Source organism: Elgaria multicarinata, chromosome 19 (genome assembly GCF_023053635.1).
Source record: "Elgaria multicarinata webbii isolate HBS135686 ecotype San Diego chromosome 19, rElgMul1.1.pri, whole genome shotgun sequence".
In the NCBI taxonomy this organism is placed as follows: Eukaryota; Metazoa; Chordata; class Lepidosauria; order Squamata; family Anguidae; genus Elgaria; species Elgaria multicarinata.
This window is the reverse complement of record NC_086189.1, coordinates 7,049,487-7,073,587: the sequence shown is the minus strand read 5'-3', so window position 1 is coordinate 7,073,587 and position 24,101 is coordinate 7,049,487. Positions and strand designations below refer to the sequence as shown.

The window sequence follows — 24,101 nt, the reverse complement described above, 5'->3', positions numbered from 1 at the left end:
GTGGTGTTATCCCACTGTTGCAGCTGTTGCCCCGTTAAAGAAATCTTAGTCCACCTTAGTCCACCGCGTGCTGGCTGAAGATGCTGGGATATGTAGTCCAACACACTTGGAGGCTGGGGAAGGTGTGTTCCAGTTATACTGTGGAATTGGGTACCACAAGATAGGTTGATGGCCACCACTTTGGATGGCTTTCAAAAGCGATTAGACAAATTCATGGAGGATAAAACCGTCAATAGTTACTAGTCCTGTTGAGCATATCCTACTTCTGTTTCCTCGCAAACAACCAGTACAATGGCCCTGATGTCGTGCCTGTGGGCTTCCCACGGGGGCATCTGGGTCTGACTTGACCTTTAGTCTGATCCAGTGGAATTCTTCTGTTGCTGTTCAGTGGTGACAGTTCAGAACAGAACCTCCATGTGTGGTCACAGTTGTTGAATACCAGTTGTTGCAGAACAGCAGTGAAGAAGGGCATCTGAGTAAAAAATAGTAATTCTGAAGAAAGAAGCAGACTTCCTTTGTTCGTAGGTAATCTGTCACAGCAGGCAACATTTGAAAAGAGATGATCCATGCTGCAGTGGTTGGCAGAAGGAACATCCCGATATCCTGGGAGATCTCTGGGTGACTTGCAGTAGATCCTCAAGGGTTTCTGACTCCTGCAACAGAAACAATTCAAAGCCTTCCTCTCTCTTCTAAATTAGATTGCAGAGATGCAGTAAAATTTGTAGTGGTGAGAGAGGGGGGACCCTGGAGCGGATTTTTCTGCAACTAGACTGTGAACTCAGTTCTAGGCCTGCAAACAAGTTCCTGAGCTGAGCATGGACTGAGAGGCACCCTTGTTCCTTGAATTTAAGCAGATGTTCTGTCCTCCTGAGGGAGCGTTTTCTACCTGACTGCTGTTGAACCTCAGCATTCTAGGAATAAACTTAAGGTTTTGTTTTTTTAAATGGATATTGTCTGTTTTTGTTTGTATTTTATGCTTTTTATGGTTTTAAATTTTGTATATTTCTTTTTAATGTTCACTGTTTTTAACTTTTGTGAACCGCTCAGAGAGCTTCGGCTGTGGGGCGGTATATAAACGTAATAAATAATAATAATAATAATAATAATAATAATAATAATAATAATAATAATTAGATCCCACAAGCCTGAAATCTGCCTGCCCCTGTGCTACTACTGCACTGGGGCAGGGGGCAGGGGAGAAATGCCTCTTCTGAGGCAGGGTTTGCATCCACCTTATTTTAAATAAGTGCTCAGCTTAAAGACTGCTGCTTATTAATTGAAGGCACCTTTTTAATTGTTTAAAGGTGCAGCCCTAGGCATGTTTACTCTCACAGCATTCCTCAGCTGGCATGCATAGGATTGCACCCTAAATCGACCTGGGCATGTTTAGCCTGGAGAAGAGAAGATGGAGGGGAGACATGAGAGCACTCTTCAAATACTTAAAAGGTTCCCACTCAGAGGAGGGCCAGGATCTCTTCTCCATCCTCCCAGAGTGCAGGACACAGAATAACGGGCTCAGGTTAAAGGAAGCCAGATTCCAGCTGGACATCAGGAAAAACTTCCTGACTGTTAGAGCAGTACGACAATGGAATCAGTTACCTAGGGAGGTTGTGGGCTCTCCCACACTAGAGGCCTTCAAGAGGCAGCTGGACAACCATCTGCCAGGGATGCTTTATAGTGGATTCCTGCATTGAGCAGGGGGTTGGACTCGATGGCCTTGTAGGCCCCTTCCAACTCTGCTATTCTATGATTCTATGATTCTATGACCTTGTTTTCTGCTATTATAAATCTGCAGTCATATGCATCCTGGGGTACAGCAGTGCAAGGAGAGTCAAAGGTAAGCCGGCCCTTGGTACAGGCTTACTCAAGGCGGTGCTTGGGACCAGGTGTCCTTTTTCTTTTTGCACTGAGCATTTGCTTCCTGCAAATCATGTTGCTCCCGCCAGGCCAACCTCAGATCTGCTTCTCCCCCTGAGAACAGGGAGAAACCCATGCCAAGTATCAAGTGCGCAACCCCGCAGGAACGTCGCTGGCAAGGTGTGTGTCATCGTATTGTCTTCGATTCTCTAGAGGCTTACTCATGTCCTGTGAGGGAAGCCGCTGTTCCTAATTGTAGCAACCCGTGTTCTGCTCTGTCAGCAAACCACATTTCTTTAGTGGCGTCTAACCCAGATTGCTCTGTAGGTGCCCCCGAGCCCCTTCCATTTTGCTTGAGGCGAAGAGTTGTTTGAAAGTGAAAAATTAATGCATTTTTCTTTGCCCCATCCCAAACTGATGGCAAAATCCTCTTGATTCAGTGAATGTTCAGTGAATGCACACTCATTGCAGCATCCTGGGTCGGAAGAGGCTACGTTCTTCTCCTCAAAGGTCTAGCATTCATTCAAAGGGTTAAAACACCCTTCTGAATGAAGTTTTTAAAGAGTCCTGGGGGCACGGAGCTAGTTTCTATGGTAACAGAGTGAGATGGCTGAAGGTTGCAATTGGAGGAGTCTTCACTTAAAATCCATAAATCATCAGCTCCATTTCCTAAAGGGGCACAGCTCAGCGGATCCAAAACCCAGCCGCGTTTTGCCAGATCTCCAAATTTCTGAGATCTTAAAACTTTACCGGAACAGCTATTGTACACTGCAGCGAACCCAGATTCTGCTGAATCAAATATCGACGCTGTGCTATAAATATTTAAAATACGGACGTTGGTGCTTATTGTTCCTCTTACAAAAGTCTTCTCTCACGAAATGACCTAGCCAAGTACTGTATAGAACAGGAACATAACATTGGCCTGGGAATAATTGTGGCTGCAATTGTGCCGTGGAGAGATGAGAAAATGATCCCTTGTTGGAACAGGTTCCTCTTACTCGTGCTTCATTAGCATGTTCTCTTCCTTCTAAAAACCAAGAACCTAGCCCTCATGGTTGCAGAAGAGAACCGAGTTTGTGTTGCCATTTTTTCCCCTGGAAATCGCAGGGGTTGTCTGGAGGTAGGAGAACGGAACAATATTGAAGCCAGATGTTAACATTTCTGGGCAGAGGGTGTTGGGTTTGAATACAGCCTGGTGCTTCTAATTGTGTAGATTGATGCTGGTCATAATAAGTGTGGGAAGGAAAATAGCGAAAAGATCAGAAAAATGGCACGTACTACTGCTTAATGCACACAAGTTTAATCTTGACTGATTTCTGTTTACAGGTGTACGTGTGCATGTGCTTTTTATTTAAATCAGCTTCCCCCAACCTGGGGCCCTTTAGATGTGTAAGGGTTTTGGATTATATTTTTTGTTGAAGTATATAAAGGAGTAAGTGAAACTTATTTGTATTTGCTTGTCTGCTTTGTTGTTGTTATTATATTTTTATCCCGCCTCCCCCCCCCCCAATACTGGGCTTCAAACTCACAAGCCAGCGTCCCTGCTACCCCTTACTGACCTCCAGATATGCTGAAGAACTCCTATCATCCACAGCATGGCCAAATGGTTAGGGATGATGAGGTTTGAGAACATAAGAAGAGCCCTACTGCATTAGACCAAGGGTCCATCTAGCCCAGCACTCTGTTCACACAGTGGCCAGCCAGCTATTGATCAGGGGCCCACAAAGCAGGACACGGTGCAACAGCACCCTCCCACCCATGTTCCCCAGCAACTGGTGCACGTAGGCTTACTGCCTCGAATACTGGAGATAGCACATAGCCATCAGGACTTGTAACCCTTGATAGCCTTCTCCCCCAGGAATTTATCCAACCCCCTTTGAAAGCCATCCAAATTGGTGGACATCACTACATCTTGTGGTAGTGAATTCCATCGTTTACCTCTGTGCTGTGTGAACAAGGACTTCTTTTGATCTGTCCTGAATTTGTTACCTGAAACTTCTGGAGGGGTTCAGAATTGTTGTGAAATGCCCAGAGAGCTTTGGCTATTGAGCAGTATAGAAATGTGCTAAATAAATAGTTTGAAAGTTTGCTGTCATCTTTGTGGGGAAAGGGGATGTAATATGTCCCAGTTGATTGACATAATGGGGTATCTCCTTGCTGATAACTTTGGGTCGGTTTTGATTTTTAAAGTCTGTAGGGTTTTTTAAAAAAACGTTTTTAATGATTTTTAGAAAGCCTGCAGCCTTTTCCAGGGTTTTATGAAATGAACTACATTAAAGCTATAAAGACAGGTACTGCAAAATTAGGTGCTGTAAATTTTCCTGGAACTGTAGCAGTCCTGGGGGTGTATATTTGGGCGAGTTTTTTTCTTGTATTCACAAGCAAGAACTGAAAGAGAAAATGTGTAGAGTGAGGGGAGGTCATTTCTCTGTGTGTAGAGCACTCCCCCCTTTTTTTGCATGCAGAAATTCCCATGTTCAATTCCTGGGTTTTCCAGGTAGGGTTAGGAAAGAATCCTGCCTAAAATCTTGGAGGGCTGCTGCTGCCAGTCAGTGTTGACAATACTGGGCTAGATGGACCCAGGTTCTGACTCTGTGGAAGGCAGAAAGGTCATCTTTGTTTGAGCAAGAGCTGTGGTTATGGATTTTTATTTATAAAACATTTGGATACCACCTTTCAGTTATAAAAAGAGCCCCTAAGGCACAGTCAGATTTTAATTGTCCTGCTAAAGGGTGATGGAAGCTAAAATAAAACCGATAAACCAAAGCATCACTAGATAAAATTAGGACTCTGTTAAGGGCCTGGTGCAACAGGGAAGGGGCCAGTCTCACCTCAATTGGGAAGGAGTTTCACAATTGTGGTGCCACCACTGAAAAAGCCCTGCCCTGCGTTAAAACTAATCCCATCTGCCTTGGTGGTGCAACGCAGAGCAATTGCCGAGCGGTTTCATGCTGCATGAGGCAATTCTCCAGAGGTCCACGGCAATTAAGCCTTTCAGGGTGGGGAAATTATGGTCAAAAGCTGAGGGTGAACTTTGCCTGCTAGGTTAGATTGGCAATTCCCATTCTTCTCTGGCTGGTCTTTGCCCCCCAGCTTCCGTGCCAACTTTGGAAACCACTTGAAAGGCATCAATCCAGGTTGGCCGGAATGCCAAGCGTTTCTGCTTTCCTGCCTCTGCTGCGCTTCCGTGCCCGCTGGCTGTGCATCATCTTTTTCACACCGGGAGCTCGACGTGCCGTTTTGAGGTTGGGTCATCTTGGGTGTTTTTCCAGCGAAGCTGCCAAGCAGAGCATCTCCCGGGATGCTCTGGAGGAGGCACACGGGAGTGCCAGATGGGCTGGCTCCCAGTGCTCTAGGAACCGTGCGCACACTGGCGCAGGTGGATTTTGAGCCCCGGAACACATGAAGCAGTAATTGTGCATCTGAGCACATGTGGAGTGCCTCTTGCTCCTGGCAGGTGTAAAACTGTACGGAAGGATTTGAGTAGGGGGGCTGGGCAGAGCTAGCTTGGTGGCCCATCTGGCCACTGAGGAAGATTTCACAGGAAGCTCCCCACTTGCCAGGGGCTCACATTCCCCCGCTCCGATTTTGCCTTGTGCACTTGGAGGACAATCATCTGTGCGTGCCCTCAGTCCCGCGTGGCCCGGGACGGAAGGCCTGCTGCCCCCCCCCGTCCCCCGGTCAGAACCCCGCAACCTGGCTCCGCATTGAGGCAGGGCGCGGCGGAGCCCCTCTCTGCAGTTCAGGCAGGGGGGTGGGCGGGTGCGCGAGCCAGACTGGGGAGGGCGAGCGAGGAGGAGGAGCCCGGCGGGTGCGCGCCTGCCTGCCTTGCTGCAGCTTCGGAGCAGGGGCGGAGGGGAGGCTGCCGCCCAGCTGGGTCCCCCCGCCCGGGTGCCCCTTCTTCCCTACCCTCCTGTCCCCTGGCTCTCCCGCAGCCGCTCTGGGCGCACACCAAAATCCGCCACCGCGTCTGTACATCTCCGGGTGCGCTCGCCTTGCCTCGCTCGTCTTTGTCCCTTTGGCTGCAGGTAGGAGGTGCCGGCTGGCCCTTCTCCTCCCCTGCCCCCCCAGCCCGTGCTTCCCGCAACGCAGAGGCGCGGGGCGCGCAGATCATCCCCAAAGCCTCGCGCCAACGGTCCGGTCTCCAGCCGGGAGTCCGCGGAGGCTGGCTGGAGCCTGCAGTGTTGGGGGTGGGGAGCCCGGCTAGCGCATCCTTGGCGGGGGAGGCAGGGAGGGAGGGATGCTGTAAAACGCCCCCCCCCCCGTCCCTTCCTTTTCTTCTCGTCTAGGACCCGCCCCCGCACGGCTATTGCTGGAGCTCACTCCCGTGTGCCCCCCCCCCATTCCACAAGCAGGCCAGCCTCTAGACCCATAGCGCCTGTCCTCTGTAACCCTCCTCTCTCCAGTGCAGCTGTGTGTGGCTGAGCTGCCAGCAGAGAGACAGCAGCAGCAGCAGCAGCCGCCGGCTCCGGAGGGGGCGGTGGCTGTGTGGCCCGAAGAGGAGACGGCGTTGGAGGGGCAGCCACTGTGGACAATGCCCGGCAGCTTCGGGGAGCCTCCGCATTCCTCTCGCTCCTCCTCCTCTTCTTCTTCTCCTCCTCCTCCTCCTCCTGCTCAGCACACGCGGCAGCTGCAATGACAGCAGCTGCGGCAGCCGGGCAGCAGCCAGGGGCAAAGTGAGGGGATTGTTGCCGCCACCGCAAGATGAACGCCTCCCTCGACGGCGGCGGCGGCGGCAACCACAGCAACAGCGGCGGCGGCGGCGGCAGGCCCTTCTGCCTCCTGGCTGCCGGCTACCCAGACGCCCTGGACATCTGCCTGCTGGAGGTGGTCGTCATCGTCTTCCTCACCGTCCTCATCATCTCGGGCAACATCGTTGTCATCTTTGTCTTCCACTGCGCGCCGCTGCTCAACCACCACACCACCAGCTACTTCATCCAGACCATGGCCTACGCCGACCTCCTGGTGGGCGTGAGCTGCCTGGTGCCTTCGCTGTCCCTGCTGCGCTACCGCGTCGCCTTCCTGCCCGAGTCCCTGGTCTGCCAGGCCTTTGGCTACGTGGTCTCTGTGCTCAAGAGCGTCTCCATGACCTCGCTGGCGTGCATCAGCGTGGACCGCTACATCGCCATCACCAAGCCCTTGACCTACAACACGCTGGTCACCCCCTGCCGGCTGCGGCTTTGCATCTTGCTCCTGTGGCTCTACTCGGGCGCCGTCTTCCTGCCGGCTTTCTTCGGCTGGGGCAAGCCCGGCTACCACGGGGACGTCTTCCGGTGGTGCGCCGACTCCTGGGACACTCGGGCCGCCTTCACCCTCTTCATCGTCGTCGTGCTGTACGCGCCGGCCGCCTTTGTGGTTTGCTTCACCTACTTCAGCATCTTCCGCATCTGCCAGCAGCACACCCGGGAGATCAACGAGCGGCGGGTGCGGTTCAGCTCCCAGGAAGGGGAGGCGGCTGAGGCCCAGCCCTGCCCGGACAAGCGCTACGCCATGGTCCTCTTACGCATCACCAGCGTCTTCTACATCCTCTGGCTTCCCTACATCATTTACTTCCTCTTGGAGAGCTCCTCCGTCTACCGCAACCGGGTGGCGTCTTTCTTGACCACCTGGCTTGCCATCAGCAATAGCTTTTGCAACTGTGTCATCTACAGCCTGTCTAACAGCGTCTTTCAGAAAGGCCTGAAGCGCCTGTCGGGCGCCATTTGCGCCTCCTGCGCCCGCCACCGGGCTCCGAAGGACTCTTCGGCCTCCAGGAGCAAAAGGCCGTCCAACGGCTGCCATGCCTAGATAAGGGATTGGTCTGACTGCAAAATAAAGATGTCCAGGTTTGCAAAAAAATAAAACAAGGAAGGAAGAAACGTACACACACAACCTTCTCTGAGAAATGCTGCTGATCTGGAAGAATCCAGGATTTCCACGATATTCTACTTTTAAAAGCATCCTTGTAATGGGTGGGAAGTTGGAGGTAGCGCCCCGGTGTCCATATTTTGGATCCGAGCTCTCTTTCTCCCGCTCTTCCCCCTCCCCTCCCCTGGTTTGGAGTGACTGGCAGCGATGGGCATGTGAGAGCTCCCAAAAGAGACATACTTTTGTATTCTTCCTTACCGCTTCACTCTAGGGTGTTTGGAGATCTGTGCTCTGTGTGTGTCAGTGTGGGAATGTGCAAATCAGCCTTCCTCAATCTGGGGCGCGCCAGATGTGTTGGACTACAACTCCCAGAATGCCCCAGCCAGTGCATTTCAACACATCTGGAGAGCCCCAGGTTGAGGAAGGCTGGTGTAAATGGTCTCATGGTGTATTCCCTGATTTTGACTGTCTGTGCATATGCCAAAGTATATTTCAGCATCTTAAGGGGCCAAATTATGCTGTCTTTCTTCCCCTTGGCCAACTCCTACACCAATTTCTCCCGTAGGCCTGTAGCAAACGATGTAAACACTTGTTTTCAGTGTGCAATGAGCCACATGTTCAATCTCTCTCTCTCTCTCTCTCTCCCCCCCCCCCCCCGTGCTTTTTACAAAATCTGTTCTTGTCCTGGGTGCCCTGTTTGCCATCTAACCTGCCCCCCTAGTTAGGATGTTCATTTGTGATTTAGAGTCCAGTATTTACATTTTTTAAAAAAAACAAAATGTCTGTGTAGTAAGTGGGATGACTTTTGGAACAGACCAAATTTAGCAGTTGAATAAACTGTTTCCTTTTTCTCTCTCTTCTTTTCTTTTTGTAATTAAGCTGAGAAAATGTCTCGTTCCTCTTCTCGGTGTGGATTTGTAAGGAACAGCTTGAGAATGGAGCGAAGCCGTACAGGGTTATTTTGGAAATGGTTTTTGTTTTGAGGAATTTTCTCAAAGCAAACTTTCCTTTAAAAAAGGAAGAAGAAAAGATAGGTATTTAAAAATCCAAACTCATTTGGTACTTTATAGAGAGAGAACCAACGGGTTGCTAAAAAGTGGTGGGCAATTTTACTGTGAAATTTTAAGTTCAATATTTGATTTTCCAGTAAGGAAATTGCAAATTTGGAACTTCTCTTCTCTCCACCCTTCGGTGCTTTAGGATAAGTGGGTTTAACATTTGCTCGAAAACATCTGCCAATGATTCCTGTTGGTAAACCAGTTCTGCAAAGAACAGAATGCTAAGATTTGATAGGCCTTCGGTCTGATCCAGCACGGCTCTTCTTATGTTCTCATGAGTGGTTTCAGGGCATTTTTGCAAGTCCCCCATGCCCACACTTCAGGAACGCAGTGTGTTCTTGAGGCCAGGGGCGTGTGTGGGTGTGCTCCTTGTTGCCTCTGTCAGGAACCCCAGCGCTGTCTTGACTTAAGTCAGTGTCTTTTGAAAGTCACCGTGTACAGTTGAATGGATGACCCAGCTTGTGAAGGGCTTCTCTAGGGCCAGGATACTGGGGAGGAAGCCAGTGTGCTGACGGCTGGTTGTGGATAATCTGCATACGTCTGTGTTCCTCGTGGCTGGTGCATGTTGGGTGTTGTAGTCCAACACATCTGGAAGGTACCATTTTGGGGAAGGCTGACATTACAGCAACTTTGCAAAAATCCCAACTGTCCAAGTGACTGTCCAAATGGTGCCAGTGGACATGTAACTGTGTGTGGCAAAGACCACTGCTTGAGGCAGCTTTCAGAAGGGAAGTAGAGAAGACCATGGAGATAGAAGGGTCTACACATGGCTACGAGTTATGATGGCTAGCTTTAAACTCCATATGCAGAGGAAGTCTACCTGTGGCTACCAGTTTCTGGAGGAGAGCAACAGCATGAGAGGGCTAGTGACCTCATTTATTATTATTATTATTATTATTATTATTATTATTATTTATTTATTTATATAGCGCCATCAATGTACATGGTGCTGTACAGATTACACAGTAATCTGTACAGCACCATGGCGTCTTTGTGGGCTTCTCCAGAGGCATTTGGCTGCACACAAGACATTGGGCAATATGGAGCTTTGGTCTGATCTAGAGGAGCGCTTCTTAATATGTTCCCCTTGCTGTGTGGAAGGGCAAACGGGCACGTGAACCCCTGAAACCCCCAAATGCAAGTAGCCCTGGGCTCTTCCCTTTATCCACTGGCCACCAAGACTTCACTAATTATTGACCAACAACAACATTTCCTGGTGGTTTAATTCCAAAATTGACACGTGTGGTGTTGTCATTTAAAAAACCCCACACGTATATTTATTTATTCGTTGTAAAATAAAATGAAGCCACACCTTCATCCAAGAATGGATTCCAGGGCAGTATAGTTTATGCACATAATATTGGGTGGATTCTTTTTCAGCCCTTGTAGCTGTTAGTATGAATCAGTTGTTTACTTCTCACATTTCTGCGCCTTTAGACCTATCCCTCTTTAGTATATACTTTGAAACCACAGGTAAACCAACCCTTAGACCACCACCCCCTCTCTAATTTTTTATTTTTAAGATCACAGGTAAATCAGTGGCTGTTTCTTCCGAAACTTAGTTTATCCCAACCTTGGTGCCTGCTGTAGCATCAGAGCTGACAGATGGCTCTGTAGGTCTGTAACTCGGAGAGGGGCTGCTGTGATGTGAAATATTAAGATACCGAATGCGACTTTTTTTACCATTCTGGAGGGGCAAAATTCCTAACAGTTCTCATAATAAAATAGTGACGAGAGCAGAGAAGGGTTCCCTTTGAGCACAGTTAGAGAAATACAGTAAAGAAGCACCTGGAGGCAGAGAAATTCTCTGCTTTCGGATGCTATGCCACACGGAACAGCCAGTGTGGGGTAGTGGCTAAAGTATTGGATTGGGGGGGTCAGGAGATCCAGGTTCTAGTCCCTACTCGGCCATAGAAAACCACTGGGTGACTTTGGGCCAGTCACAGACTCTCAGGCCAACCTACCTTACAGTTTTGTTGTTGTGACGATAAAATGGGGAGGAGGAGGATTACGTACACCACCTTGGGTTCCTTGGAGGAAAAAAGGCAGAATATAAATGCAATAAATAAATAAATAAATTTTAAAAACTCCCACAACCTGCCCCATATGCAAAGGAGTCATCTCTCCCTCTCTGAGCCAAACATCATCTTCTGAAAGGGTCAGTCTAGAAGGACCATATTGGACTAGATCAGCCTTCCTCAACCTGGGGCGCTCCAGATGTGTTGGACTACAACTCCCAGAATGCCCCTGCTGGCTGGGGCATTCTGGGAGATGCAGTCCAACACATCTGGAGCGCCCCAGGTTGAGGAAGACTGGACTAGATGGACTTCTTGGACTGTTCATGTTCTACCTCAGATATTTGGATGGCTTAACAGTCTTATCCACTCAGTTTCAACCAAACTACCCCAACCACAATTCCCACCCTCCCCAGCCATCATGGCCATGTGTGGTCCAATCCTTCAGGAGAGCACCAGGTCAGGGAGGGCTGGTTCAAGTGATGTGGTGGAAGGAAGGAGTGTATTTCTCCGGCCTGATGTCTTTGGTGACGGGTCGTGATGTGCTTTCCTTTGCTTTGAGCCATCTTTTGACTAAAAGGTTTCCTTTGCTCTGGCGATAAACCTATTGGCCCGCCTTATAGAGGTGTTGTAAGGATTCCCAAGAGAAAGTGCAATTCTTGTCTACTTTAAGGGCAGCATCACCGCTCCAAGGTAGAGCACCTGCCTTACATTCAGAAGGTCCCAGGTTCAGGCTGCAGCATCTCCAGTTAAAAAGGTCAGGGAGCAAGTGATGGGGATGCGCCCCCTCTTCCCTCCCTGACACTGGGTAATCAACGTGAGGCAGAATAAACCATGCCAGGCCTGTTACAAGGGAGCTCGCTATGTTCCTTTTAAATGCACTTTTAAATGTTCAGGCTCTTTCTCAGTTCTGGGGTGGGGGAGCATCACCTGCCTCATTGCTTTGCTTCTCATAGTGGCTTCTAAATCTTGGGATGCCACATTTCCTTGTGATAATAAGCCCTCCCCTCCTGTCACTGTTGTCTTTTCCCCTCACTCTGTCGCTGATCGCGTTGCATCCACTCCTGGCAGGTAATCTGGGTTAATCCTGGCCTCCTTTAATTGGTTCTGAAAGGTGCTGGAGTTCTTGTAAACCTCCCACAAACACAGAGCTGGCCTCCAGAGTGCGCCTCCGTATCCCACCTCTCAGTTGCACTTAATGCGCAAGTGATCTCATTTGGTTTTGTGAGCGGCAGGGTCCTCAGCAGAGCAACCTCGGAGTGTGTGTGTGTGTGTGTGAATGTGACTTATCGTCCTTCTTCAAAGGTAAAATGATACCAACCCAGGTATGCCACATTGTCACAGGTCTGCATGCAGTGAAGGAGATACATCCGTAGACCTGCACTGCACTGAAGGGCCGAGTTCCAACTTCAGCTCCCCATCTGTAAAATGGGAATGTGGCCCTAAAGTTGGCATTTTGGTCGCTTAAAAACGCCTAAACAAGATAGTGGCCTTTCAAAGCCACCGAAAGAGACAGGCTACTGGTACGCGGGCTGTCTCCTGTGACATGCGATGAAGGAACAATTCTTGGCTTGACCATTTTGCGTGCTTGGGAGAGGGCTTCCTTTTCTCAAGGCCCACTCTGTCTTCCCTGCAGCTGGTGTGCTTGGTTCTTAATCGGTGCTGAGAAGTAAGATGCCTTTGATTTTTTGGCCTGTTGGCTGTTGCCTAGAGCTGGATGGCAATGCTGAAGAAGCTACATGAAGGCCTCTTCTGGAAAACATAGAACAGCTACCCTGCAGCAGCAGGCAGTTGTGTTTGCAGGGCTCTCTGTGGATGCCACCTTTGCACAACGCTTTCAGCCAGGCTCTGGTTTAGCTGGTGCTGCAGAGCAGCCTTCCCCAACCTGTTTTCCATGCTGGCTGGGGTTGATGGGAGTTACAGTTCGGCATATGTGATGGACATCAGGTTGGAGAAAGCCATTGTACAAGGTGAATGTTTGGATGAAGTCTTTGGCCTCTTAGAGACTTGCTTATTTAGCACAATAGCCTGTATATTGACTTCTGCCATTGGACTAAGCTTCTGTGATGTCACAGAATGTTTACGAACGCCCGGCGTTGATTGCTGAGGTGCGTGTGTCAGCTCACATTGAATACCGTTTTTCATTAGGGGGATTGGAAGCTTTATTTTGGCTGCGGGTGAAAACCTTACACCAGGCCTTGAGATAGGGCAAGTAAAGGTTCTGTTGGTGGTGGTTCACGGAGCTAAGAAAATGCTGGGGGATTCTGGGAGTTGTAGTCAACACCTCTGGGTTGGGGCAGACTCTGTGAGAAGAGTCCACTGCTGTTGGTTGACTTGCTTTTCTGTGATCTTTGTTAAGTCACCGAAGTTTTGTCCACATACTTATTATTATGGTCCAGTTTAGTTTGACTTTTATGCACTTGCATTCCCTTTGATAGGTTGCCATCTCCCCCAATAAATTTGAAAACGGAGTGCGTTCCCCTCCCCTTTAATCTTTTATCTGTGCCAAACTTCTCCCTGTAAAACTAGAGGTCAAGTTCCTTAATTGTCCTGCCCTGTGAGCCTTCTTCCCAGCCGGTGTGTACTTAACAGTCTTTTTAAAAAGCCTCTTCCAGGCAGCCCAGGATCTAAGGCAAGAGAAGACAAATATTGCTGCTTTTTGAATGTAAACGAATTTGCATGCTTTTAATTTTGCGTATGTCTTCTGCATCGTTTATTCTACTGCATTATGCTGGGTTTGCCAGTCCAGGGGGTGGGAAGGGGCAAGGATCCATAGAGAGCACCCACCCTCGCCAGAAATTTTATTTAACCCCGTTTCTGCCCCACCCACCCACCCACAATGGCATCTGGCATTGCCTGCTCACTCTCAGGACTATTTTTGCAACTCTGAGGGCTGGCCATTTTTTTCTCTCTTCAATGAAAGGAAAATGTCCAGGAGCCAGCCAGTTTCTCCCCTTTCCCTGATGAACAAAATCCACGTTTGCCTTCCTCCCAGCAGCTGACTTACTGCCTCTTCTTATGCGATTGCGCCCATCCACTTTGTTCAGCTAGGGAAGCCCTGCTGAGTGTCCCGCCGCAATCTGACATGTGTCTGAGAATCCTAGAATCCTAGAATAGTAGAGTTGGAAGGGACCTAAAAGGCCATCGAGTCCAACCCCCTGCTCAATGCCTTTGTTGTAGTGATCAATCCATGGAACTCCCTGCCCCAGGACATCCATCTGGGCCCTTCCCTGACGGCATTTTCTGCCAGCTAAAAATTGTTTTCTTTTAGGTGGGTGGAGTCTTATGCCTGATGCTTTCTCTCTCCCAGGCTCTCTGCTTTTCTTATTTTTCATTGTCTTTTTAATTGTTTTAATTTGGGTTTTTTACATTGTTGTTAGGCATCTTGGGTCTTTTCACTTTGAAATGAAAAGGTGGTGTGTGTGTGTGCATGTATGTATATATCACACACACACACACACACACACACACACACACACACACACACAGAAACAGAAGAAAAATGTCCTAAAGATTTAAAAGATCCACAAATGGAAGAGAATTATCTCAAGATGCCAGAACAAAAATCTTATTTGTAAAAAAAAGCATAACGCATTTCTGCCTATTTAAAGGCCTTCTTCACGGTGTTATAAAAATGCCTGCAGAAATCCCTGTATTGATGTCTCCTACTAAAATTCACTGGCAATTAAAAGAAACAGGCTTTGTGGTTTTAGACCAGCCTTCCTCAACCTGGTGTCTTCCAGATCTGTTGGAGTGCAACTCCTATCACTTCCTAGCCATTGGTCAGGCTGGCTGGGAATGGTGAGGTTGTAATTCAATATATGGGGGGGGGGGCATTTGGAAAGGCCTGTTTGAGACAATGCACACCTCTGTGGCTGGGGGGCGGGGGAGGCATTCATCCCATGGGGTGGGATGTCTTTTCTGGTGCTTTCCACTTGCAGTTCGTGTAAAAAGGATGTAAACCAGGATGAAAAAGTTTAAAGGACAAACGTGATCGAACTTAAGACAGTGCTTCTCTTCTTCCCTGGGCCTGGGGTGTGTGTGTGTGGGGGGGGTCTGATGATTTTGTGGATGAGGCGACCTTAACCTGGCGTTGTGTCCTGGCCAATTCAGATTGCTTTGTTTTCAGCCATGTGGCTATTCCAGGCCTATAAATATGTTCTCTCTCAAATTGCTCTAGAGCCTAAGGGCTCGCATTCCACAGCAGGAGGCTTTTTAATGTGGCAGGGATTAACCCTGCCCTGGCCGCTTTGTTGGGCTTTTGTGAAGGGAATGTCTAGCAGCAGGAAAAAGAGAGCAGAGACAGTGAATCGGAGATCCTCAGAGCCCAAAGGTGAAACCGGAGCAGTGAGCCAGGATGGAATCGGGCTTAGCATGCGAGGATGTTGACTTGCGAGGCTCGGGTTCAAATCCCTTCTTAGCTTTGGAGCTAGCTGGCTGCCGTTTACCCAGTCTCTTTCTCTGTCTCAGGAGCCTGCGTGACTTATACCACAGCATCATAGACAACATAGGCAAGATTTCTCTTCCCAAGAAGCTTACAAAAATAGCTCAGGATAAAATGTATTGCTCTCCACCAGGCTACCCCCACCTGTGCTGTAGTCCAACTCATCTGGAGGGAACCAGGTAGAGAAGCCTGCCATAAACGTACGCTGGGCCTGTTCAGACGACACTTCAGGCTTTGTGGTTAGAGAAATTCTGGTTCTCTAGGATTCGCACGAACCACAAGCCGTGCTGTCGCGCACAACACTTACACGGTTAGAGCCGCTAACCCTGCTGCAGACGGTCCGACTGTGGTTACTGAGTGAGCAAAGTTTAGCAACACGCATCACACAAGACACCTGTAACCCTGCTGCTTAACCAAAAGCCTTAACCAGCAGGGTTTAAGGTGTCTTCTGAACAGGCCCACTGTGATAAATTCTTTGAAGGAAGAGCGTGATGCAAATAAATCCCAAAAATAAATGCATAAAATCAAGGCTGCAAGGGTGAGTCAGATTAACTGGCTGGATTAATCAAAAGTGGTCTTAAAGGGTCTCCCCTGCTATTCGTGCACCAGAGAGATATTTCTTAAACGTTGCAGATACAAGCAGATACATAAGAGGTGCTATATACACCTTCCACTGTTCTATGTTTTCCCATCTCCCTTGAGATGGAACACCTGCCTAAGAAATTGCAGTTATATTTTTTTATATAACTGTTTTCACTCACATGCAAACATAATTGATGGATTAATCGATGAGTATTTCTGTAATTAGGTGACGGTCCTACTTTAAATGAAGTGGGTTGTTTCCTTCCAGACGCATGTTGGGTGCTTTGAGTGCTTCTTCCAGTAACCTTTCCAACATCCCGTAAGGAAAGCCATGTTGACTATCCCGGGAGGATGTAGCTTTGATCACGCTGAGATTTTGCCTGAGGACTTGTCAACTTACAGCTCCCGTTCTTGACCTTCTGAACTATGCCGGAGTATAGGATGCAACGCAAAAAGATAGGCATAGGAGAAAGATCCTGGCCCTCCTGTTGGCATAGGAGAAAGATCCTGGCCCTCCTGCCTGCGCCACATGGAATGGGCCCCTAAACAGGGAGAACAGGTGCTATGCACTGTCTTTGTGAGGCCTGAGAAGAATGAAACCACCTCCTGTTCGCCCATAGCACAGCCTCTGAAGATCTCCAGATGTTTTTCCTGACCATTGGCTATGCTGGCAGAGGCTTCTAAGTGTTGAATCCCAAACATCTGGAGATCAACCTTCTGCCCACCCATGGTCTAGCCCTGGTACAAGCTTGCATTGCTAGGATATGCTTGATCAGGGGGTTGGAGAGGCCTTTGAGTGGCGGGATTGAGGAAATGGAGGCACTCCAAGTTGAGGCTCCAGATCCATGGGCTGCTCTAAAAGCAGCACCCTTTATATCAGTTGGTCTCTGTCATAAGGCCAAAAGAGGCCTAAAACGTTGGCGGAGTGGAGAATAAAGGGCTGAACTCCACGGATGATCAGAAGACAGAAGTCCACAGCTTCGATTCCCCGTCATGGGGCGCAGGGGGTGGGAATTAGAAGTACTGCATATTTAAAACAAACCTTTTTTTTCATGTAATGGAATGATAAATACAACCAGATAACGTTTTTTATCTACAGGCTCAGTTTTGCGCATGTCTTGTGTTCTGAGACAGCTTGACAGAAACCAGCATATATTTTTTTTTCATTTATGAGCTTATTTATTCTAGGGGAAATAGAAAGCAGAGCTACTCTTCCGGGGGGGCAGGAGGATCAGGATGTCCGGAATGAGCCCTGGACCCAAACTTCCAAAAGGCAAATTTCTTCAGTGTGTTGGCAGTAGCATAAAGGCAATTGAGGGAGAAGGCAGTAAAAATAAACTCCGTTTGATATATTTATAGTGCTAGTAATTTTTCCTCTGTGGAGCCTTTTTGACAGTCATTGAATGTCTTTGATTTTTCGCTGCCTCTTGGTGCCCGCTACTAGAAATCTTCAGAGCTCTGTTTCACATGGCACCTGTATTTATTGGCAGGAAAGGATCAGGTACCTGGGTCCACCAGTGGCTGATGGGTGAAATTGGTAACCGTCTGACAAAAGCAGTGCCTTCCCACCATACCTGTGATATTTCTTACTAGGTGTAGGGCTTGAGGCTGTGCTCCGAGAGAAATAACAGGCATCTTGAGTGACCCTCCTTGAAAGAAAGAGCTGGCTTCAACCTGGGAGTGACTGTTTTGCAGAAGCATTCTGTGTGTTCTCGAATGCAAAACAAGCCACATTTTTCTCCGGTGAGTCAAGCGGGTGGCATCCGGGCTAAATCCCTTATTTGCTTAACAGTGATGAGCTTTCTCACACCTTAGCTTAGCTTAGTGTACCAGTTCCTTGCATGTACTTCATTTTTGCTGCGGCATTTTATTTATTTATTTATTACATATTTATACTGCCCAACAGCCTAGGCTCTCTGGGCAGTTTACAACTAAAACCATGAACTCCAATTTAACTTTTAAATTACATAAAGCCAAAATAAGTTACTGCCCAGCGAAGGCTTGCTTAATGAGATATGTTTTTAAGAGGCGTTTAAAAGATACTACATTTTCTGCTTCCCGAACCGCACAAGGGAGGGTTTTCTTCCAGGTATCCTCATTTGATAAGATTCCGACATTTATTTGTTTATTTTTGATTCACTACGAGATCTAGTAGGTCTACTGAGACCATTTGTCCACTGAGGCTTGGAATTAGAGAAGTGTGACAGTGTGGGGAAGCTAGGTTTGCAGGCCGTGGTGGAAGTATGTCTTTCTGTAGCTGCCTCACGTATACAAAGGAGATTTCTCAACAACATGGATGCTGAAGGCTAGTGGTTTGTTCCCATCCCCAGACTACTTGGAAGTGGTGTGCAACTCTGTGGCCAGGGCAAGGAATAAACCAGAATTTGCTTTTGCTTTAGCGGGGTTCATAGCTCGTCCTTAGGTGTGAATCAGCAATTGTGGTTTAAAAGAACCTCTGCTCCAGGATTTGGGACTTCAACTCCCATCAGCCCCAGCCAGCCCAGACAATTATCGGGAATTATGAGCATTATAATCCAACCAAATCTGGAGGGCCACCTGTGCTTTTGTCAATTGCTAAGCAAGACATCCTCATACGCTGTGTGGTTTTTCTGTTTTGTTTAGCGAACTAGAGTTTATTTTAAACCACAATTCTTGGTTCACACATAAGGACAAACCAGGAAGATGCTAATTTTGGTCCATCGCCCCTTACAGTTACGTGGGGAGAGCACGTGTGAGCCAGCCCTCGTCCATGCAACTCTATATGGTTTCGTGATGTGTGCAAACTGGCCCATTGGAACATCCAGTTGCGGGCAAGATGTGGTGTGGTTGTCATGTCAACCTGGAGCTCTTGATTTCCCCCTATTTGTGGGTACCTGTCAGGGAATGTTGTTGCTGTAATGTCTGCTGAAGAAACTTTGCGGTACACCGTAGGGCCAAGGCTAAAATGGCTGTCAATAAAAAACCAGGAGTAACAAACACGGAGACATCTCGGCAGATGGAAGGCAGAAAGGATGCAATTTAGCCCAGGCAACAACAAATATGAATTAACATTTCTGTACCGCAGCTGAAGCTCTGTAGGCGGTTTACAAAATATTAAAATATTAAAAATGATATACAAAATATAAAAATGTAAAACAGCCAGTATAGAAAAGGCGGCTTCTTCTTCTTCTTCTTCTTCTTCTTCTTCTTCTTCTTCTTCTTCTTCTTCTTCTTCTTCTTCTTCTTCTTTCATTATAATTGTAATTAAATTTCTATTCTGCCTTTCCTGCAAGGAGCTGAAGCTGGTGTATATAGTTCTCTTCCCAAACCACACACTTTTATCATCACAACAACCCAGTGAGGTAGGTCAGGCTGAGCAGTAGCTCGGTGTCAGCCAGTGGGTGAGTGAAGATTTGAACCTGGCTCCTCCTAGTCCTAGAACAACACTTAGACCAGGGGTGGGAAACGTGTGGCCGTCCAGGTATCGTTGGACTGGAACTGCCCTCAACCCTAGCAAGCACGGCCAATGGAGAGAGATGATGGGACCTGTAGTCCATCAACTGCAGTGTTTGCAATGGTTTATCAGCTAATTGCACAAAGCACTTTACATGCCTCTTGTTTGTCTTCATTACAATGACCCTGGCTAGGACACTGCCATGTAGTGGTCCTTTGAACCCGAGTCACCCCTCTCCAGAAGGCCCTTGGCTAGCTGAGCGACCGTTTCCTAAAATCCCATTTTGCCTGTTCATTTGGCATCCTTGCCCCGTTCTCTGTGCTAAAATTTCCAAGGTTTCTTAAAAAGCATTCCGGACGCCCAAAGGCCCGGTGTGCCAAAAGGCGTGATTCGATTCTAGAACTCTAGGCATGTATCTGGACACATTCAAGCCCTTGGAGTGAGCGCTGGTGTGATATAAGACTTGGGGAAAGACCCTCAGCACCACGACGTAGTGCTTGATCGAGGAGACCGGCCATCCCAGCAAATGGCTGCATCAGACTCTTATTTTCGGTATCTGAAGACCAACCTCCCCTGCTTGTACCCTTAATTTGGAACCACGTGTTCTCATAATAGATTTAAAACAAGCCCCTTCCTTGTTTTTCCTTTTTGTACGGATGTGCCCAGCTGCCTTGTGCCCAGCTGCCTTGCAGCTTGAACTCCGGGGGGGGGGGGGGATATGCGCGTGTGTCTCCTGTCTCGTTTCCCCCTTCTGCCTCCCCCCCTCCACTTTAAATGTCCAGTGAGATAAATTTGGAGGGCACATTTTTGCCTCTGGCATCAAAACAGTGACCAGGCATTTTCCATTGATTCTACACTAGATCCACACACGATGTAAGGGAACTTTTCCCCCCCTCATTTTTTTTGTTATTAACCAAGTGCTTCTTTATGATTTTCCTGTGGGAAACTGGAGCCCTAAAAGGAAACAAGCACAGCTGAAGAGGCTGGCTATCACTTGGGGATTCACTCTTATTTTTAGAATCGGACTTATTGCCATATTTGGCCAGAAACTATGTCATATTGGAGCTTTATTGTATCCAATAGCAGCCAGCTGGTCATTCTCACCTGGTCTCAGTTGGACATGGGTTGAAGGTATTTAGCAGAACTTGGGCGAAACCTGTTCTTTAACTCTACAGCTTAGGAACACTGCATTACCCATTAAAAATGTCCAGTGATTGGGATATTTCTGCGCGCGTGCTGAGCTTTGTGAGATGAAAACTATTCACCGGTGTAATTCTCGGTACAGACACACTCTCCAAGACGGAATGAAGAAATCACAATGTGATGGATTTCAGCCTTTTTCTCCACCCCCGGTTCCCCAAGCGGATAACAGTAAATCAAAAGGAGAACATAACAGTATCCTATTGAAATATATCAGGCTCAAACAGAAGCCAAGAGCAAGCAGCAGCGTGTGCCCCGTTCCTACCACCTTGATCCCGGCTGACGAAACTGCCACACATTTTAGAGGGCTTGCACCACTTCCCAAAGATGACTAAGGGCTGGTGGTGTTCTCCTGAGCAGTCCCACCCCCCTCCATTGATGGCCACGCTCTAGTGCCATCCCTATTCATTTTGGTAGGGCAAGCATGGGAAAGCATCCTTTCGGTTTGTACTTGAGTTTCCAAGAAAAAAGGTGTTGCGTAGCTGCGTTGGGCAGCCCACCACCAAATGCCACCTTTGGGCACGTGGATGGTTAACCCATGGGAATGCCCTTGGTTGAGATGTTAGGCATGGCTTCCGTACAGATCAAACCATTTGATGAACCTCCTTCTTGAGTGAGGTCAAGATCTATACTGGCCGTCTGCAACCCGGGGCCATTCGGATGGGTGGGACTGCATCTCCCATAATTCCCAGCCAGCTGGCTGGGAATTATGGGAGATGCAGTCCCACCCATCCGAACGGCCCCGGGTTGCAGAAGGCTAGCCCGCACTACAGGAACATAGGAACCAAAGGCCTATCTAGTTGAGCCTTCTGTTCCCACAGTGGCAGGACAGGAACGTCCAGCACCCTCCTGCGCGTGTTCCCCAGGGAGCGGTATTGAGAAGCGCACTGCCTCTGATACTGTGGGATGCTATATAGCCATCGTTCTTCGTAGCCATTGATGGCCTCCTCCTCCGTGAATTTGTTCATTATTTATTACATTTATATTCCGCCCCATAGCCGAAGCTCTCTGGGCGGTTTACAAAGGTTAAAATTTATCTAACCCCCCTTTGAAACCCTTGAAAGCTGACGTCGGCCACCACATCTCGTAAAGAATTCCACGGTTTAATTCTGTGCTGTGTGAAGGCATCCTTCGTTCTGCCTGTCCTGAATCTTCCGCCGTTCTGCTTCATGGGATGAACCTGTGTTACGAGAGGAGGAGAAATCCCTCTCCCTCTCCTGTTCCCCCACATTACGGATGATGATTCATACACCTCCGTTGTGTCCCCACCTTAATCACCTTTTTTCTAAGCTGGAAGGGCCCAAACGTTGTAACCCGTTCTTCACATGGGAGATATTCCACCCCTCTGGATCATTTTGGTTGGCCTTTTCTGTCTCATCGCCAGCTCTGCATTAGCCTTTCTGAGGTGCAGCAAACCAGAACTCTGCACAGTATTCTGTTTCTATTACTAGAAAGCCAGACCATTGATTGAAAAAGCACCCCCACACACACCAGCATCTGGTAGCCAGAGATATACTACCATGCAATATGGAGGGTCTATTTAGCCGCCATTTACTTATTAATTTGTTCTGTCCTGCTTTTCAGACATTTATGGTCCCCCAAACCATCAGGTTTAGGATCTAAAAAGACAAGGCACACAAGGGAAGAGAAGGGGAGTGGAGGGAAAAGGAAAAGGAGGGAAATCAGTTTTTCCAGGCCACAACAAGAGGTGTGTGAGAGTTGTAAGCAGACCTTTAAACGCACTTCGGGCCAGGCTGATCTTCACCTTGTCTTAATCCTCCCCCCACCCCCTTTTATTAAGCCATTTAAGGTAATCGCAGTTGCCCACATGCTCTAGTTTTCCGTAACTCCTCTCTTGGCTAATGTATGCCAAGTCTTTTCAGCTCTGTTAAGCCAGACCAAAACACAGCCGCTTGCAAACACGCATCCCTGGGCTTTGTCATTCTGAGAAAGATTGTGACAAAACCGTCCCCTCGGAAAGTCCAAGGAGAAAGGGGACAAATATCCCCTTATGCAACAGACAGCACAGGTCTCCTCTCTAGAAACCACCAGGTTCCCTCTCTGATCTCGCCAGCTTTTCTCCTGTTGAAGCATACTGAGAATTTTTGGGGTAATGGGTTCCGTGCTGCCTCCCTCCATTCTCCCGGCTGCCTTTCATCCCCTTTCTTTCTTTCTTCCTGCCATTTATCGCTTTCTATTTTCAACCCCAGATTACACAGGGCGTGTGCCCCCGAGGTTTCCTTTTGGTCTGCTTCCCCAGCCCCCCTGGAAGCCTGAGAAATTACCCAGCCAGCCAATTCTCACAGCAAGGTATAAAAATAGGAGCTAGAGGGCTTATTACACAATGGTTGGACTGCACTTGCTTGTACCACCAAGCCTTAGTTGAATTTGTTTATCATTTCCGTAGATTTTGTTCCTTTCCGCCCCCAAACTGAGTGTTCCAGCTGCACAAGAACTTTCGGAATACAGCACCAAAGCCTTAGGCGTCTGCTAGCCCAGGGAGAGGCAGGTGTTGCTCTTGCAGTAACATCCATTATTTATTTTATTTATTTGCAGCATCTTTGCGTCAGTCTTCAGCCAATAAGGACTTACAAAGATTCATGAGACAGACTCGCAATAAAAAGATACACGACACAAAAGGAAAAGGCATTGGGAGGGAGGAGGAAAAAAGCGCAACCCAGGCACGAGGTTTTTGTTTCAAAGTTCTTACAGGTGTTCTTTTGGGTAGAACACACTCTTTGTGGCTGTTCCTTCTCTGGCTGATGTATGGGCCAGAGAAGAAGGTGGAGGGGGTGTTTCAACCTCCCAGTGGCCCTTGGTTCTCTGGCTGATGGATGAGGCCACAGTCTGCAGTTCATGGCCCATGGCAACAGCCCGTTCTCAATCTTGCCTCCCCACCCTTGCCACATGCCAGCTGTGGGGCTGGTGAGTAGGATGGGAGTCTCATCTGCAAACCAGTGGTGGGGCTCATTTGCAGCTAGAGGTTTGTCTGCCCATCAGGGGCACCCAGACGCAGAGTTCAGAATTTGGTCCTGCTAAAAACAACACGTTGGGTTTGAAAAGTGTTGAACAACTTGCTCTGTTGCTCTTTGCCAACTTTGAGACTGGTTATGTGCTCCGAGCGAGCTCCGTTTTGAATACACAAGATCAGAAGTGATTGCATTGCTAGGGTGTTAATTGGTAGCAGGCCATTTCAAAGCCACAACTCTTGCTCAGTGTATTTTGGTGCGGCCGGTGAGGTTTCATACTCGGCCACAGAGCGTTGGGGGAGTGTGAGGAGCTGTTGCAGAGTTTTTATCTTGCCCTAAGAGCAGGACTATGATGACCATCCCACTACATCCATCCCAACCACAAAATAGCTGCCCTCTGAAAGTACGAATCCAGGTGGATCCGTGCTTTCGAAGGACTCTCTTCTCCCTGCCCAGGTGGGGGAAAAGCTAATCTCGTGATTTCCCCAGGCTTTGCCCACACTCTTTCTGGAGCCGTGAGGGCTAGGAGCTTGATTTGAATCAAAACTAAGAGGCTCTCGCTCGCCCTGGGTGCGAGTCTTCCAAGCATCGGCAGTGAAGCTAGACTCTGTGCGGCGGCTGCCCGTAAGACTTGCGGTCAAAGCTGTAAAAATGGAATGGGTTGCCGACAGCATAAAATGCGCCTGGTGGTGCGGA

The 24,101-nt window shown here is 48.3% G+C and overlaps 2 protein-coding genes across 3 annotated transcripts in view; both read left to right on the top strand.

Moving 5' to 3' along the window:
• The window catches only part of RABGAP1 (RAB GTPase activating protein 1), a 94,431-nt gene that overhangs the window by 41,652 nt on the left and 28,678 nt on the right, over window positions 1–24,101 (top strand). The gene's annotated exons all lie outside the window — the stretch shown is intronic.
• GPR21 (G protein-coupled receptor 21) lies at window positions 6,379–7,708 on the top strand. Its single transcript, XM_063144671.1, has one exon. It carries the CDS (start codon window positions 6,562–6,564, stop codon window positions 7,642–7,644), a length of 1,083 nt encoding a protein of 360 aa, XP_063000741.1. The 5' UTR covers window positions 6,379–6,561; the 3' UTR covers window positions 7,645–7,708.

Coding starts and splice junctions, on each gene's coding strand:
- GPR21 (XM_063144671.1), top strand. CDS start 6,562: ATGAACGCCTCCCTCGACGGCGGCGGCGGCGGCAACCACAGCAACAGC.